This window comes from Malania oleifera, chromosome 5, assembly GCF_029873635.1.
Source record: "Malania oleifera isolate guangnan ecotype guangnan chromosome 5, ASM2987363v1, whole genome shotgun sequence".
NCBI lineage: Eukaryota > Viridiplantae > Streptophyta > Magnoliopsida > Santalales > Ximeniaceae > Malania > Malania oleifera.
In genome coordinates this window covers 107,542,933-107,558,317 of record NC_080421.1, presented here as the reverse complement: position 1 = coordinate 107,558,317, position 15,385 = coordinate 107,542,933, and the positions used below count along the sequence as shown (strand labels likewise).

General features: G+C 33.8%; 1 protein-coding gene across 1 annotated transcript; it reads right to left on the bottom strand.

Annotated features, from left to right (window-relative positions):
- Window positions 1–2,504: 2,504 nt before the first annotated feature.
- LOC131156774 (protein trichome birefringence-like 6) lies at window positions 2,505–5,346 on the bottom strand. Its single transcript, XM_058110712.1, has 5 exons — window positions 4,319–5,346; window positions 4,019–4,211; window positions 3,741–3,931; window positions 3,201–3,359; window positions 2,505–2,968 (listed from the first exon to the last, which is right to left on the bottom strand). Exons 1-5 carry the CDS (start codon window positions 5,059–5,061, stop codon window positions 2,632–2,634), a joined length of 1,623 nt encoding a protein of 540 aa, XP_057966695.1. The 5' UTR covers window positions 5,062–5,346; the 3' UTR covers window positions 2,505–2,631.
- Between the last annotated feature and the right edge of the window lie 10,039 nt (window positions 5,347–15,385).

Here is a 15,385-nt window from a genome sequence, read left to right as displayed (position 1 = left end):
ATTAATTTCTTAACTGGGAGGTTTGAATTTTTCTAGACAATATCATCTATAAATGATATACATTGTAAACTCATTTTTCATATTTCCAATAATCGCATTCATCACTAACACAAAAAGATAATAATTCAAAGCAGACCCTTAATTTACATTATTATGATTGGAATTTCCCTAAATTTCCTTGATCACATTAATATACTTATTGCATAATCAGTTTTTTTTCTTCTAGAGTCCGTTATAGAACTTACGCAAATACTCTATCCTAAAAACAATATATCGTCCCTCTTTTTAATTGATGTATAGTTTCTGTTGTTGATTGCCTAGGCATAAAACCAAAGTAATTTTCTAAAATTCTTATTCCTAACCTTAGTCTTAAAGCAATTATCCTTCCCCAAAGTTTCATTATATAACTTGTAAGTTCAACTCTATGTTAATTATTACAATTTTAAATATCTCTTATATTTTGGTACATAGATATTAAAGCGCTTTTCTCTATTCATATAACAATTCCTTTGATCTTATAATTGAGTTAAATAAAAATTAGTCATCCAAACATTCTTGTTATCGCCTAGGCATTTCCAAATTTCAATTAGGATGTGATCGATCCTATTTTTAATGTAAATTTAAGTTCATTAAGTTCACAAATAAATCTCAAGTTTTTAGTATTTTCCTAATTTGTCAATTTTAAGTGTAAGTCTTGTACTCTGCTTTCATAGAATAGATTATTAGGGTAAGTTCGTCATCTATTTCCTATATCTTTTTCTTTAATTAAAACATTGTCATCCTCATTCTTTATACATTTGTTATCACTTAAATCCTCACTCTTTCTTCTCTACTTTTATTAAGTTAAAATATGTCTTTTTTTTTTTTTTTTTCCCTTTTTTTCTTTTTTAATCTAGTAGATTTGGTATATAAAATGTTTAGCTTGTGCATTATCAGATTTTTTATTTCTTGGTATCTTTTCAATGTCTTTTATATTTCTATTTTAACATGTCCTAAACCACGTTCTTTTTGTCCTTTTACACATCTTGATCCTGTAATCAACTTTCTTTACTAGTTGAGGATCCTCCTCTAGACGCACCTAACTAAAACCTATTTTTCTATCTTTCTAAAACAAAATTTAAATCCTAACTTCTTCAATTTCTCTAACTTTTTCGCCTGCTCAATTTCTTAAAGGAAGATTATGCTAATTTTCCTTCAATCATTATGTTAATTATTTTCAAGATTTTACTCTAAATATTTTTATGCTCCAAGTTACTTATCTAGCCCTAGTTTCTCGAGCTAGCTTTTTGTTTTCTTCCTCACATCCAAAAGGTGCAAAAACCCTCACATATTTGGATGCTGATATGGTGCATTGCTTCAGGGCAACGACCTCACCCACCTTTTTTCCATTTTTCCGCTACAGGTGGCGTAAGTGCAATGTGTCACTTGTAAAATATGCTTCAACAAATAACTATCTTTTGACTTTATTTTGATTATATGTAATAAAAAAAAAATGGTTCACAATTAGAACAGACGCTTAATTAGTTTATTGGATAATAGTTGAATTAACTTAGAAGGTTATGAGTTTTCCTCTTCTCTAGCTTCTTTAGAATATGGCAACCCACATGCATTGTGTTGGTCAACATTTGTTTTTCTTATATCTTTTTGTCGTAGTGGTTGAAGAATGGGGGTGAGGGCGGAAATTGACTTGCTACCTAAGATTTTGGATCAATTGCAATTTTCAAATTCTCAGAGTTGATTTTGACCAACTGTCCTTGAAGAGAGATCCCTTGCCACATGCCATAGCTGTCAACCAAAGCCCAACTATGATTCAAATGTACACATATTTTTTAGCCAAAACTACATTGTCAAGTGCCATGGGGAGTGTTGAACATTTCTAGTGAAAACTATTGCTTCCACAATGTTGAAAAATTGGAAGTTATTATTTTGCTACCAAAAAACTCCCAAAATAAGTAATAATATAATATTTTAATTCGGGTTATTCTTCCTCGAATCACTTACTAAGTATTTTTTATTTGAAAACACAAATGCACATTCTCATGATACTTGCATGTATATAATGATGATGATGATGATAATAATAATAGTTGCAACAACTATAATCGTTTAATCATAAATTATTAATACTGAAAACAGAGTGGTAGTATTACTAATTTAATAGCAATTATTAATAGTAAATAATAATAATGTTCATAATAACAAAAACAATAGCAACAATGGATTCCATTCCAGAGCCAACGAATGGTAGGAATAATTTTGTCTCATTAATTTAGATTTCTTATGAAAATGTAGGATTACTTGAGAGAGACTCGGTTTTGGATACCCATTTTTTGGGATATCTTGCATTTTTAGGAAATACAAAATACCGGTATAATTATCGTGGGTTTCCAGAGCGAGCATCGACATTCAAAGACTACATTTTCAGTAATCTTTAAAGATAATTGGAGAAAAATACTAAGCCACTGTCTCTGGCATTTAAATACCAGATGTTCCAAAACTCAGGATAAGAACAAGTGGGGAACTCAATTTGAACCGAAAAAACTATTTACATTTTAACATTCTATACACCAACCGGCAAGTGGGAAGAAATGAAAGAACGTTTTCAGTCCTCAGCTGAAAAGAAAAAAACTACTACATCAGTCTACTGTGTGACTTCTTTTGATCAGATTGCTGCAAGTAAAAATACAACAATTCATTCCAGTTGTCTGGAACACCAGGAAGACACCAATGACTGCAGTCTTCAATACTTGAGGGGCCCTTTTTCCCAGATTTTCTCCCATATACAGATGGATGGGCATCTATCCTATATTCTGACAGAGCAGTCACATTCAAGATGGTTACTGGGGTTCTCATCTGCCTTATAACCTCTTCTGTGATTACATTCTTTTCAGGGTACATGGTCCTAGTAGTTTCGTCAAGGGGTTGAGTAGCTTCCTTACAATGACCACCAGTATTCCATTCACCTCCCCTATTCAGTAAACCAGATAATATTCAACAACTGATAAGAAAATAATGTCATGTTTGGTTTACAGAACGGGATGCAAGGGCAATAGAATGGAGAAAAACTTGATTGGATAACATCAAGAAATCAAGTTATAAAGTCGATTCCATTCTGCCCGATTCCATTCCATTTCTACATACCAAAGATATAGTAAGACATGTCGCTTTTGATTATGACAGTTGAGTGGAATGGAGCAAACCTGAAATGGGAGGGTGCTGAACTCCGGAAGAAAACTTGGGTTTTGCCTGGATTGATATGCTTATCGACCCATGATGCCCAAGTCGTCATAGCTCTTCTGAAAGCTGTCAAAACATCAAGATGCGGATGAAGTAGGTTTCCTTCCTGGTAGTAATTGATCCTGTAATAACAGCAGAAGCTATGAAGACTTGGGTTTTTCCGTGCTCATTATTAGATAGTTACATTCTCCCTATGTCAAGGATCTCAATTTGGATTGCTCAGCCAAACACTCAAAATGGCTATAGTTCCCATCTGAGATCCATACTCCACCTTACTTGTTCAATAGGTTGGAAGGACCTTTTTTAATATATATATATATATATATGATGATGCCTAAAATTCATACAACTTCATCGAAGAACATAGATAATTGAGTCATCTTGCAAATAAATGTTGAATTAGAAGGTTAAAGGCTTAAAGCTTAAGAGGCTAATACTTAAAAACAAGGAAGTGCGTCAACCAAGAACACTCCAGAATAGAATCGCTTAGGAATATCACTCACCCAGTTTGTGTTTTGTAATGAGACCACCAATGTGCAGTGTTGAACACCAGAATATCAGCACCTTTCCATCTCGATGTGCCCCGATCCATGGCGTCAATTCGCAATGTTTGGACCCGCTTTTTACCTATTCTTGTCTTGCTTTCATGAACTAAGAAATGACTCACGTAGTACTCAACTGTGCACCTATAATCCTACAAAACAAAAACAATCTTTGAAGTACTAAAACCTGCAGGTGCCCAGGAACACAGCTAAAGAAGATGAAATCTCTGCAGAATTACCACAAATTTGAAACTATAGCTCCCCTTCTCCTTGGTGATTCTCCGGCCACGAGTCTCATAAACCCTCCTGGGATCTTTTACAGCCCCCATTAACAAACACAGCATGGATTCCCACTGGTTCCTATTAATTGAATCTCCAACAAAAATCAGTCTTTTCCCTCTGATCAAGTTCAGCATATCTGCTGCATTGAACCTATAATGCAACCCCAAGATTCTTGAGAAGGAAGTTGTAAACCATACAAAACTAGGAAATTATTTGCCAAATAAATAAGTCAAATAGACTGAAATTTTAAGGAGTACCTTGGAATGTCACAATCTTGTGGCTGCCACCTCCATTTCATGTAGTCTCTGTTTAATCTCCCATTACCCTCACAGTTAAAACCCTCATCTATGAAGGGACATGAACTGTTTGTGTACAGAGGATAGCTTCCATCAAAAACCCACCTCCCCTTTGTCACATCACATTCCCTCGTCTTCTTCTCTTCAATTCCTTCACTACTTGAAACCCCACCATTCTCGAACGATGAAGCATCAAACACACTCTGATTCCTAGTTGAGAAATTACTATTTACAGCATCAATTTCTTCTATACTCAAATTACTGGTTGAGAAATTACCATTCATGGCTCCAATATCTTCTATTTCACCATCAGCAGCTCCAGGTTCACCTTCCTTTCTCTGAATCCCCACAACAACTGAAATCTCAGCAGCAAGCCCAGAAATATTTTCAGGTTTAGCTGAAATTTCAGCAAGCCCAGAAACATTTTCAGGTTTCGAGATCTGGGCATCGATAAGAATTGATCCTTTCAAACCACTGGCCGCGTAATTTCTACTGAACCCAGCGGAGTTCTGAGCACCGATGGGTTTGAGAAGCAAACTGAGAGATGCTTTGTTGAAATGGAGATGAGTGTCATGAGAAATTAAAGGAGTGGATTTGATGACCCAGATGGAGAAGAATGAGATGAAAGTGAGTGAAGAAGAAATTGTGAAAGAGAATACCAAGAATCTGGTGGGTTTGAAGGAGAAACTTCTCTGCCTCTCCATCAATAATCCTATGCTTTCTTTTTTCAGTTGACGCAAGTAAAGAATAGTCTGTTCATGGGTCGGTCAGCCTCCCCATCATCAAAACAGTTAAGAACAGATCATGGGGAGGAGGCTGCATTTAAGGCATCAGAGCATCAGAGAGTGGCGACTGGCGAACAGAGTGGGAGAGAAAAAGACGCTAAGGGGAAACGCCAAAAGAAAGAATAAAGAAAATGAAAAGAGAGTGGCAGAGAGAGGTGCGGTGCTGGTCACTCAAAGACACTGCAGTTACAAAAAAGAGGTCTGAAATTTTCAGAGGCAGGTGTTATATATATATATATATATATATATATATATATATATATATATATAGATGTATAAATTATAATATATCTACCATTGCATCAATTTAAAAATTTAAAATAAAAAATACCATCCTCAATTAAGATCTGAAATTTAAATTCTTTTCTAAAGATTTCACATTTCATTATGTTTGGGAGGAGAGAAAAAAAAAACCTTCTTTATGATTTTAAAAATCATACACATTAAAAACCTTCTCTATGATTTTAAAAATCATACACATTTCTTCTAATATTTAATTTTGAAATATGTATTTAAGAGTATAAATTTTGAACTTTAAATTCAAATTTATGTAAATTGAACGTAGATCTAGTGGGATAAACTTAGATTCATTTTATCCAAATTCATGTAAATTCAAATTTTGTATTTCTCCTAAACACAAATTTATAATTTATCTAATTTTTTTATCAAATAAAATTTTTAAAGTTTTGAAATGAAATATTCATGTAATAGAGTATTAAAATTTTTGGAATTTTTTTCACTGAATTTTAAAAGAAATGAATTCTCTTTTACTTGAATTTTAAAACAAATTAAAAAATAGCTTATTTTAATATCATCTTGAAAAATCTATTTTTTTTCTTTCACTTTTTTAATTAAAATAAAGTATAGATAATAAATAAATTAAATATATAAATAAATGAATTAATGTATCTTTCTAACTCTTTTGCAAATATTACTCTTCATAAAGTGCATAATTATCAAAAATCTTAACTTATTCGTAAAGTATAAAGTACATATTGCAAGGAATTGTGTATTTATTGACAATAAAATAGTTTAATATTACGAGGAATTGTGTATTTATTGACAATAAAATAGTTTGATTGATAATAGAAGAACAAATAAATATAAATATGAAATTTGTGCAGAATCAACTTGCATGTAAAAATTTATTCTGAAATTTTGATGCTTTAATTTTCTTTTAAGAAATAAAATAAATAGAAGATTTAATAAATAAAAAAAATGCTTGGATAGATAAATTTTTATTGCACCCATTTCCTTTTCATATTAATGAGAATATTTGATGCTGAACGAAACATAGAATTTGGCTGCCAAACAAAGATTAGGTTAGGAAAGTTTTAGATAAATTTAATGGTGAAAATATTTTTTTTGTATTTTAATTTTTTATTTTTCAAAGATTAAAAATGTCACGATGTTTTTAAATTTTTTTAACAATTGTATTAAAAATTCCCGAATAATAGAAATATAAAAATTACATTACATTTTTTGTTGTTATTCTTAAAAAAAAATTGAAAAAAGAGAAAATAAAACAAATTTTCTAACAAAACAAAGCCCTAGAAAAGGAAGAAAACTACATATCTTAATTACTATTGTGTATTAGGATTTAAGGGAGGTATTTACCAATTACCTAGTTGAGTTAACTATCTGATATTATTGCACCCAATTTAAAATAAAAAATAAAAAAATAACATTATTTTTTCATTAATGAGCTAATTTAGGAAAGAAGAGCAATGGGCTTTTTTGGTGATGTGAATTTATTTTTATCTAGGGTTAACATTTGAGGGGTTGGCTTTTGAGTTTTAGGTTGCGTTTGGGACATGAAAAATATGGAGAAAAAAATTTATGGAGATATGTTTGTTTATATTTATTTATTAAGAAAAGTGAGAAATAAAATATAACACATAATATATTAATAAATAAAATTTTAATTTTTTGTATAATTAATATTTAATTTATTCATATTAAGACAAGCACTAACATGTATTGAATGAGCCATTTCATTTTTTCTTCTTCTTTGAAAGTAAATTGAACAAAAATTGCGTGAAAATAATAATATAAAACAGTTTAATTGATAATTATGGATACTAGACATTGCCAAATTTGACTATTAAAAAAAAAAAGTTGTCACGTGACGAGTGACGTCATGCTGACATCATTAGTGAAATAAAAGAAAAAAAAAAGAAAAAAATGAACCACGTGTCACCATTGTGGATGAACACATGACCCACTACACTCAACCGAGCTAAACTTAGTTCAACTGGTTGAATCGATCCAATTTCCTGAATTGCTGGCTTTATTTATTTATATATTTATTTATAATTAATTTTTAAATTTTAAAAATAGGAAAAATAAAAAATAAGAAAAATTAGGAAAAATATTTTTAAAATAAGGAAAAATAAAGAAAAAAAATGTCTAAATTATTTTTCGCTCAAAATAAAAATATGAAAAAAATAAAAATACTAAAAAATGAAGAAAAGTCTTTTAAAATCTCAGAAAATTTTAGAAAAAAATGTTGAAAATTTTCAAAAAATATCTACAAAATTTTGAAAAAAATTTTGGGAATGCTTTTAAAGATTCTTTTGCTTAAAATTGTGTGTGTGTGTGTGTGTGTAAGTCCCAATGATTTTAAAAAAAGGATAAAAAAGTATTTCAGACTTCACTTATATTAGTTCTTAGGGAGATTTATCTAACAAGATCCCATCGTTTGGAGGTCTTATTAAATATTCCTAAATTGTAGTGTGATTTTTATTATTTTTTTAAATTTTATTTATTTATTTATTTATTTATTTTCTTATTTATTTGTTTGCTTACTTTAAGGGAGTTAATTGATGACCATTAAATCTAAGTTATGGATAATTCATAATTAATTAGGTATCTTTCGTAGAACGAGTGTGTATAGGGTGTTGATATCTTCCTCTCACATAACTAAATTCCCGATACTAACTTAGGTAAAAATAGACCAAGACTACCAATTTCTTGACTTAGGATTAGCCTACAAGACCAATCAACGACTAATAATTAGGTGTTTTAACCGCGCCTAAGTGAAATAATAGGTTAGTGGCGACTTCATCAAAATTTTTAATATTTATTATCCCTTACCATCCCGGGGACCTCGTTTGTCGGGACGTTGCGACAGTAACAAACAATGTTGAGGATTATATCATTAGTACAAAAACACATAATTTAGAAAGTTAAAATCATAATAGCACAAACACACACACAAAAAATGTTCAAATAATTAGAACACATTAAACAAATTGTTCTTTGTTGGTTTCAAATTGACATGCAAGTATGCATATTTCTTGCTTTCTTTTTTTTCCCTATCGTCAAATCCCTCACCTCTTCCCAAACTCATTTCCACTTTCTCAGGGAATTTATTGCTTTCTAATCACACATTCTCATGGAATTAGTATCCTTTTATAAGATGATATTAGTGCTTTAAGCAAAGAACAAATTCCAATGGCGTCATCAATTAAAACATACCTAAACAACATATAGAGAACATAACACAGATATCAAATTTCATTTTCAAAACAAGCCTTATAAGACTGAAGCAATATATACGGGTGTGTGTATGACACTTCCCTTCAATTGAACAAACATTTCAAAACCTAAACCTGCAAATTATTTTCAAATATATTTGAACAACATATACACATGACTATATCAACATCAAATTGTTGGGTTATTTCCTTCCATGTGGTGAAAAGCCCAAGTGGGCTTTATTAATAGCCTAAAACTCAGTCCTTTAGTGTGATAACCTAAAGGAAGTTATAAAAAGAGAAGGGAGAGGGGAGGAGTTATTGAATTTTTGAGTCCGATCTCTGTTTTGATGTTGACGAAACACAGTGAACTTATATGTGTATTTAACATATAAACAGGTCCATATTTGAGATCACACATAAGGGACAGGAAAAATGGAGGTCAAAACGGATCTTAATACACATATACCTGGTGTACTCCATGAAATGAAGAGTAAGAGATCAAGAAGAAGACATTTTGTTGTATTGTATTTACTTTATAATTTGTTAGTCTGTAATAATGGCCTGTAATATTTGCATATCATGTATGATGGGGTGTATATGCTCAATGACCATAGATTGACCTTAGGACCCCATGCACATAATGAAAAATCCTTTAAAGCTAAAATGTCACATTTATACAAACATGGATAAAACTTAGGGTCATAATTAGGGCCAAATTGTGTTTTTGTATAGCCCCGGTCGATCGAACCCCTCTAGTTATATTCATCTTGGTCGACCGAACACTCTGTTGGCTAAAAAGTCAAAATGTTGACTAAGTCTTAATTGACCGAACCATTGGCATTATAAATGACTTGGTCAACCAAACCTGTCAGAAGTCAACATTTTGACTTTGCTCGGTCAACCATTCTATTTTGAGCGTATCATCCTAAGTCGACCGAACAAAAAGGTGTCTGACTCCCCAATAACTTGGTCGACCAAATGTGTAGTTCAAATTAGCTTGGGTCAACCGAACCTAGATGACTAGTCGACCAATCTTTGTCTTGGTCGACCGAACCCATGAAGGGTTCAAAATCACCCTGAGACGGTCGACCAAACCTATAGTTTAAAATTATCACGATCAACCAAACTTATAAAAGTGGTCAACCGAACCTCTCAGGTTGGCAAAATTTTTATCACAGTTAAATAGGGTTAATTTTTATTAAACATAATTAAACAAATCTCAAAATGCCTTTGATGTCCGCAACGGTTATATTTTTGACAAAAAACTATATATACCTCCTTATTTGCTAAGATTAGTGTGAGATTAGCATATCGATTAACAAATTTTTCTCTGAAAATTTTATTGGGTTAAATCTTTCATACTCCCACCTTTTACAAGAATATTGTTAAAATCTTTTTCTCATACTCATTTAATTACATATTTTTTAGAGAGATCATTTTGTTCTTCACATTCATTTTGTAAGCTAACAACTCTCTCATACTTGCATTGTTTGATATTGTCTTTTGAGAGTTAGCTAAAGTTTTCCCATTGTATTTTATTTATAAATATATCTTGGGAAAACTCTACATTTGCTTAACAACTTGCATCCTTATTGCAAGTTAAATAAGCTTGCTTTGTGTTTTGATGAAAATATTTTTAGCAAACTTAAACCCTAATATCCATTGTGCTTGATATTTGAAAAATACTATTGTGATATTTGCTCAGGGTTATAGAGACTCTTTGACTATTCATATTGTGAATATATTAACTTGGATCAAATGTCTCACTCACTCACACATATACATATAGATACACATATTGTTGTGAGTTGATATACTGATTAAATAAGATTTCACTTAAGCTTAATATCCCATCATACGTGAGTGTATTGAGGATACTGTTGTACATCATCTGCTTAGTTTAGAAGCACATTTGTTTGTACATAAAAATTATTTGGTTGTTTGTTGTATTCCCGATAGGTTGTTGGACGAGGGAGACTAGCCCTGTGAATAATCCTAAATTGCTTAGACTTAGATAGGTGAGCACCAGACAAGTTCAGATCGACTCGGTTAATAGAACTAGGTGCACCATGCTGATAAGGTGTTGTAAACGGTGTCGCTCCACCCATAAGTGAGCAATTAGTGGAATCCTTTTGCTTGTGAGCTTGAGGCGGTGACGTATGCAGTATTGACCGAACTCCGATAACATATTTTGTGTCGGCTTTCTACTTAATTTCCACAATTTCAGTTCCACACATGTATGCTAGTACTTGAACTGCTGTGAATGTTTTAATTGCTTTAAATATTTGCATACATATTTATTTGGGGAATATTGAGCTTGCTATATTTGTCTTGATCATTGGCTCAGTTTTATATTAGTGGGAAATTGGCATTTGCTTAAAAAGAACCTAGGTCACTAAATATTGGTTGAGAATCTAACCTAGGTAGAAATTTTTAAATATCCAATTTACCCCCCTTTTTGGGAATACACAAATTCCAACAAGAGTTGTTACTTCTCAAAAGAATTAGAGAAAAATGTGATTTTTCTCATGCTGCCCAGATTTCATCAAGAATCCGATCCCATTTCGTCCGTCGTCCGATCGAGCTGAAATTTGAAGGAGAGGTTCACGACTGAAGGAGTTACAATCTGAACAGTGGAGGTCAAATTTTGAGCTCAAGAATTGGGATTTGTGACCATGAACAGAAACTGCGATTTTGGTATATTCTCTTCAATTCTTTTTGTATTTGCCAAGATTGATGATATCTTGATAAGATATATTTGTAACCTCTAATTGCAATTAGAGAAGACTTTGTGTACCTATTATTTGGTTGACAGTGGAGATTTCGACTGGACTAGGTCCCGTGATTTTTCTTCCTCACACTAGGGAAGTTTTCCACTCCCTTTCCGATTATATGGAGGGAATCGCCATCCCGACAATCAAACAACAAACTTCAAGTTTCTCATTTGGTAGTGCCTTTGTCAACATATGAGAACCATTATCATCAGTATAAACCTTCTTAAGTTCTAGTAACTTATCGTTCAACGCATCTCTGATCCAATGGTATCATACATCAATATGCTTCGATCTTATATGGAAATTGGAATTCTTAGCAAGATGAATAACACTTTGTGTGATACCTCATGGATGAAAGGCTTAAAAGACTAAATGTTACTATCCATATCAACAAGGTGCACCTTTCTTTTTGGGAACCTTCTCATAAGAACTCCACGGTTAAACGTGCTTGGCTTGGAGTAATCTTGGGATGGGTGACCACCTGAGAAGTTTTCTCAGGAAGTGTGTGAGTAAGGACAAAACACACTGAAAAAGACACGTGTTGGTTTGTGGGGCCAGTCATTAGTTTGATAAGGCCCGCCCCCTATTGTCTGGTCTAGGTGGAGAAGGAGAGATGCAGTGCTCCCTGGCAGATCCATGTTGGGGCATTACAAATGGTATTAGAGCCAACACCTAGCCGGAAGTGTGATGAGATTCACATCGCCTGGGTTTGGAAATGTGGGTTCGCAACGAGGACGTTGCATTCTATAAGTAGGGGAGAATGTGATACCCCATGGATAAAAGGCTTAAAAGGCTAGATGTTACTACCCATATCAACAAGGTGCACCTTTCTTTTCGGGAGCTTTCTCATAAGAACTTCACGGTTAAGCGTGCTTGGCTTGGAGTAATCTTTGGATGGGTGACCACCTGGAAAGTTTTCTCAGGAAGTGTGTGAGTGAGGATAAAACACACTGAAAAGGACACGTGTTGATTTGTAGGGCCAGTAATTAGTTTGATAAGGCCCACCCTCTATTGTCTGGTCTAGGTGGAGGAGGAGAGATGTAGTGCTCCCTGATAGACCTAGGTTGGGGCGTTACACTCTGACTATCACAAAACATCACATACCTTTGCTACTTAAAACCAAGTTCTTTCAAGAACTTATTTGCCTATAGCAACTCTTTAGTCGCTTCCGTTGCTGCAATGAACTCTGCCTCTGTCGTAGAAAGAGTAATACACTTCTTAAGTCTTGATTGCCAATCTATAGCCCCACTTGCAAAAGTTATCAAATAGCCCGAAGTAGACTTATGAGTATCCACATCCCCTACCATATTTGCATCTGTATAGCCAACTAACAATGGTTGTCTATTTCCCAAACCAAGTCTCAAACTGGAAGTGCCTTGAAGATACCTTATGATCCACTTCATTGCATTCCAATGCTCTCTTCCCGGATTTGTCAAGAATCGGCTAACTACACCAACTGCAAAGGCTATATCTAGTCTTGTGCAAACCATTGTATGCATCAAACTTCCTACAGCTGAGGCATAAGGAACTCTTTTCATGTCTTCCTTTTCCTTATCTATAGAAGGACATTCCTTTGTACTTAGTCTGAAGTGGGCACCAAGAGGAGAGCTAACCACTTTAGTTTTGTCTATATTGAACCTCTAAAGCACTTTCTCAATATGTTGCTCATATGACAAATAAAACTTCTTGGCACTTCTATCACGAGCGATTATTATTCCAAGAATTTTCTTTACTGGCCCCAAATCCTTTATAGCAAATTACTTACTCAATTGCTTATTCGACTGGTCAATCCTTGAAGCATTCCTGCCAACAATCAACATGTCATCCACATAAAGCAGTAAGAAAATAAAATCATCATTAGAAAATTTCTGAACAAATACACAGTGATCTGAAGTTGTCTTCTTGTAGTCTTGCTCCCCTATAACAGACTTAAACTTCTTGTACCACTGTTTTAGTACTTGTTTCAAACCATATAGGTTTTTCTTCAATTTGCACATATAATCCTCTTTCCATTTCACTCTGAAACCCTTTGGCTGCTTCATATAAATCTCTTCCTCCAAATCACCATGAAGAAAGGCAGTTTTCACATCCATTTGCTCTTCCAAGTCAAGACTAGTTATTAAGTCGAGTACTATACGGATCGATGACATCTTTACAATTGGGGAGAAGATCTCATTAAAGTCAATACCTTTTCTTTGACTAAACCCTTTTACAATCAATCTAAATTTGTACCGTGGCTGTGAAGAGAACTCATTTAGCTTCTTCTTGTAAATCCACTTATTCTCCAAAACTCTTTTTCCTTTAGGTAGCTTCACTAACTCAAAGGTGTGGTTATCATGCAATGACTGCATCTCATCTTGCATGGCCTTAACACACTCTGTCTTGTGTTCATCTTCCATGACTTCTATAAAACACTGGGGCTTTCCTCCATCAATCAATAACACATACTGTTCTGCTAAATACAGAGTGGAAGGATGTCAGTCTCTGGTTGACCTCCTGGATGGAATCTCTGGTGGAATCTCTGGCTCGATCAATTGCTCATCAGTATCAACATCTCCTTGAACCTGTAAAGGAACATCCATATCACCTCCACCCTGGTGGTCATTCCGAACATCATTCTCAACTTGAGATGGAAAATTCTTCAAAGGAATTGGATCCAACATCAGTCAAACTGTCACCTTGCTGAGATATAAATTTCTTTGCCTTCTCAATATCCCGAATCGTCTGATCTTCTACAAACACAACATCTCTACTTCTCATAATTTTCTTCTCAACTAGATCATAAAGCTTGTATCTAAACTCATCTTGATTGTAGCCAAGGAATACACACTTTCGCGTTTTCTCATCAAGTTTGGACCTTTCTTCTTTTGGAACATGTACAAATGCTTTGCACCCAAAAACACATAGGTGATTATAGGAAATATCCTTACCTGTCCAAACACGGTCTGACACATCAAACTATAGAGGACACACAGGGTGTAAGATTCAACACATGAACAACAGTGCTCAAAGCCTCCCCCCAAAAGGATTTTGGCAACTGGGCTTGTGAAAGCAAACATTTCACTCTCTTAACCAGTGTTATATTCATCCTTTCTACTATGCCATTCAACTGAGGAGTTTTCAGAGGTGTCTTTTGATACCGAATACCCTGTTGTCTGCAATACTCATCAAATGGACCATAATACTCTCCACCGTTATCAGTTTGGATGCATCTCAGTTTCTTCCCTATCTATCTCTCAACTAGGACTTGAAATTTCTTGAACTCAGCCAACACTTGGTCTTTTGAATTCAAGGTATAAATCCATAATTTCCTTGAATGATCATATATGAAGGTCACAAAGTATCTGGAGCTACCAAGTGTTCTCGTCTTCATAGGGCCACACACATCTAAATGTACCAAATCCAATATCTCTGACTTTCTCGAATGAGGGGAATTCTTGAAGGAAACTCTGCTCTGCTTCCCCGACAAACAATGAGTACACCTTTTCAGAAGTGTACTTTTCAGTCCACATAGTAGACTTTTCTTCCCCAATAGATCTAATCATTTCTCACTTATATGAGCTAGTCTCTTGTGCCACAACTCTGTTGTACCATTATCCTCCATCAAATTAACAATGTCGTTGGAGATCTTTGCTTGTAAAACATATGCTTCATGCCTTGAGCCACAACCATATCACCCCTGGTGAGCTTCCACTAGCTATCACTGAAAGCGCTGCAGTACCCTTAGTCATCAAGTTTACCTGCAGAAATCAAATTCAAACGACTGTCAGGAATATGCTTCACATCTCTGAGAACTAAACTCGTGTTATTATTTGTCTTCAGATACACATTCCCAATTCCAATGACTATAACCAAGCTATCATTTCTCATCTTTACTATTCAAAAGTCACCAGATCTATAGGATGTAAAGAAATCCTTTCGAGATATAGCATGAATGGAGGCACCACTGTCAATCACCCAACTGGTCTCATGGTATGCAACATTTAT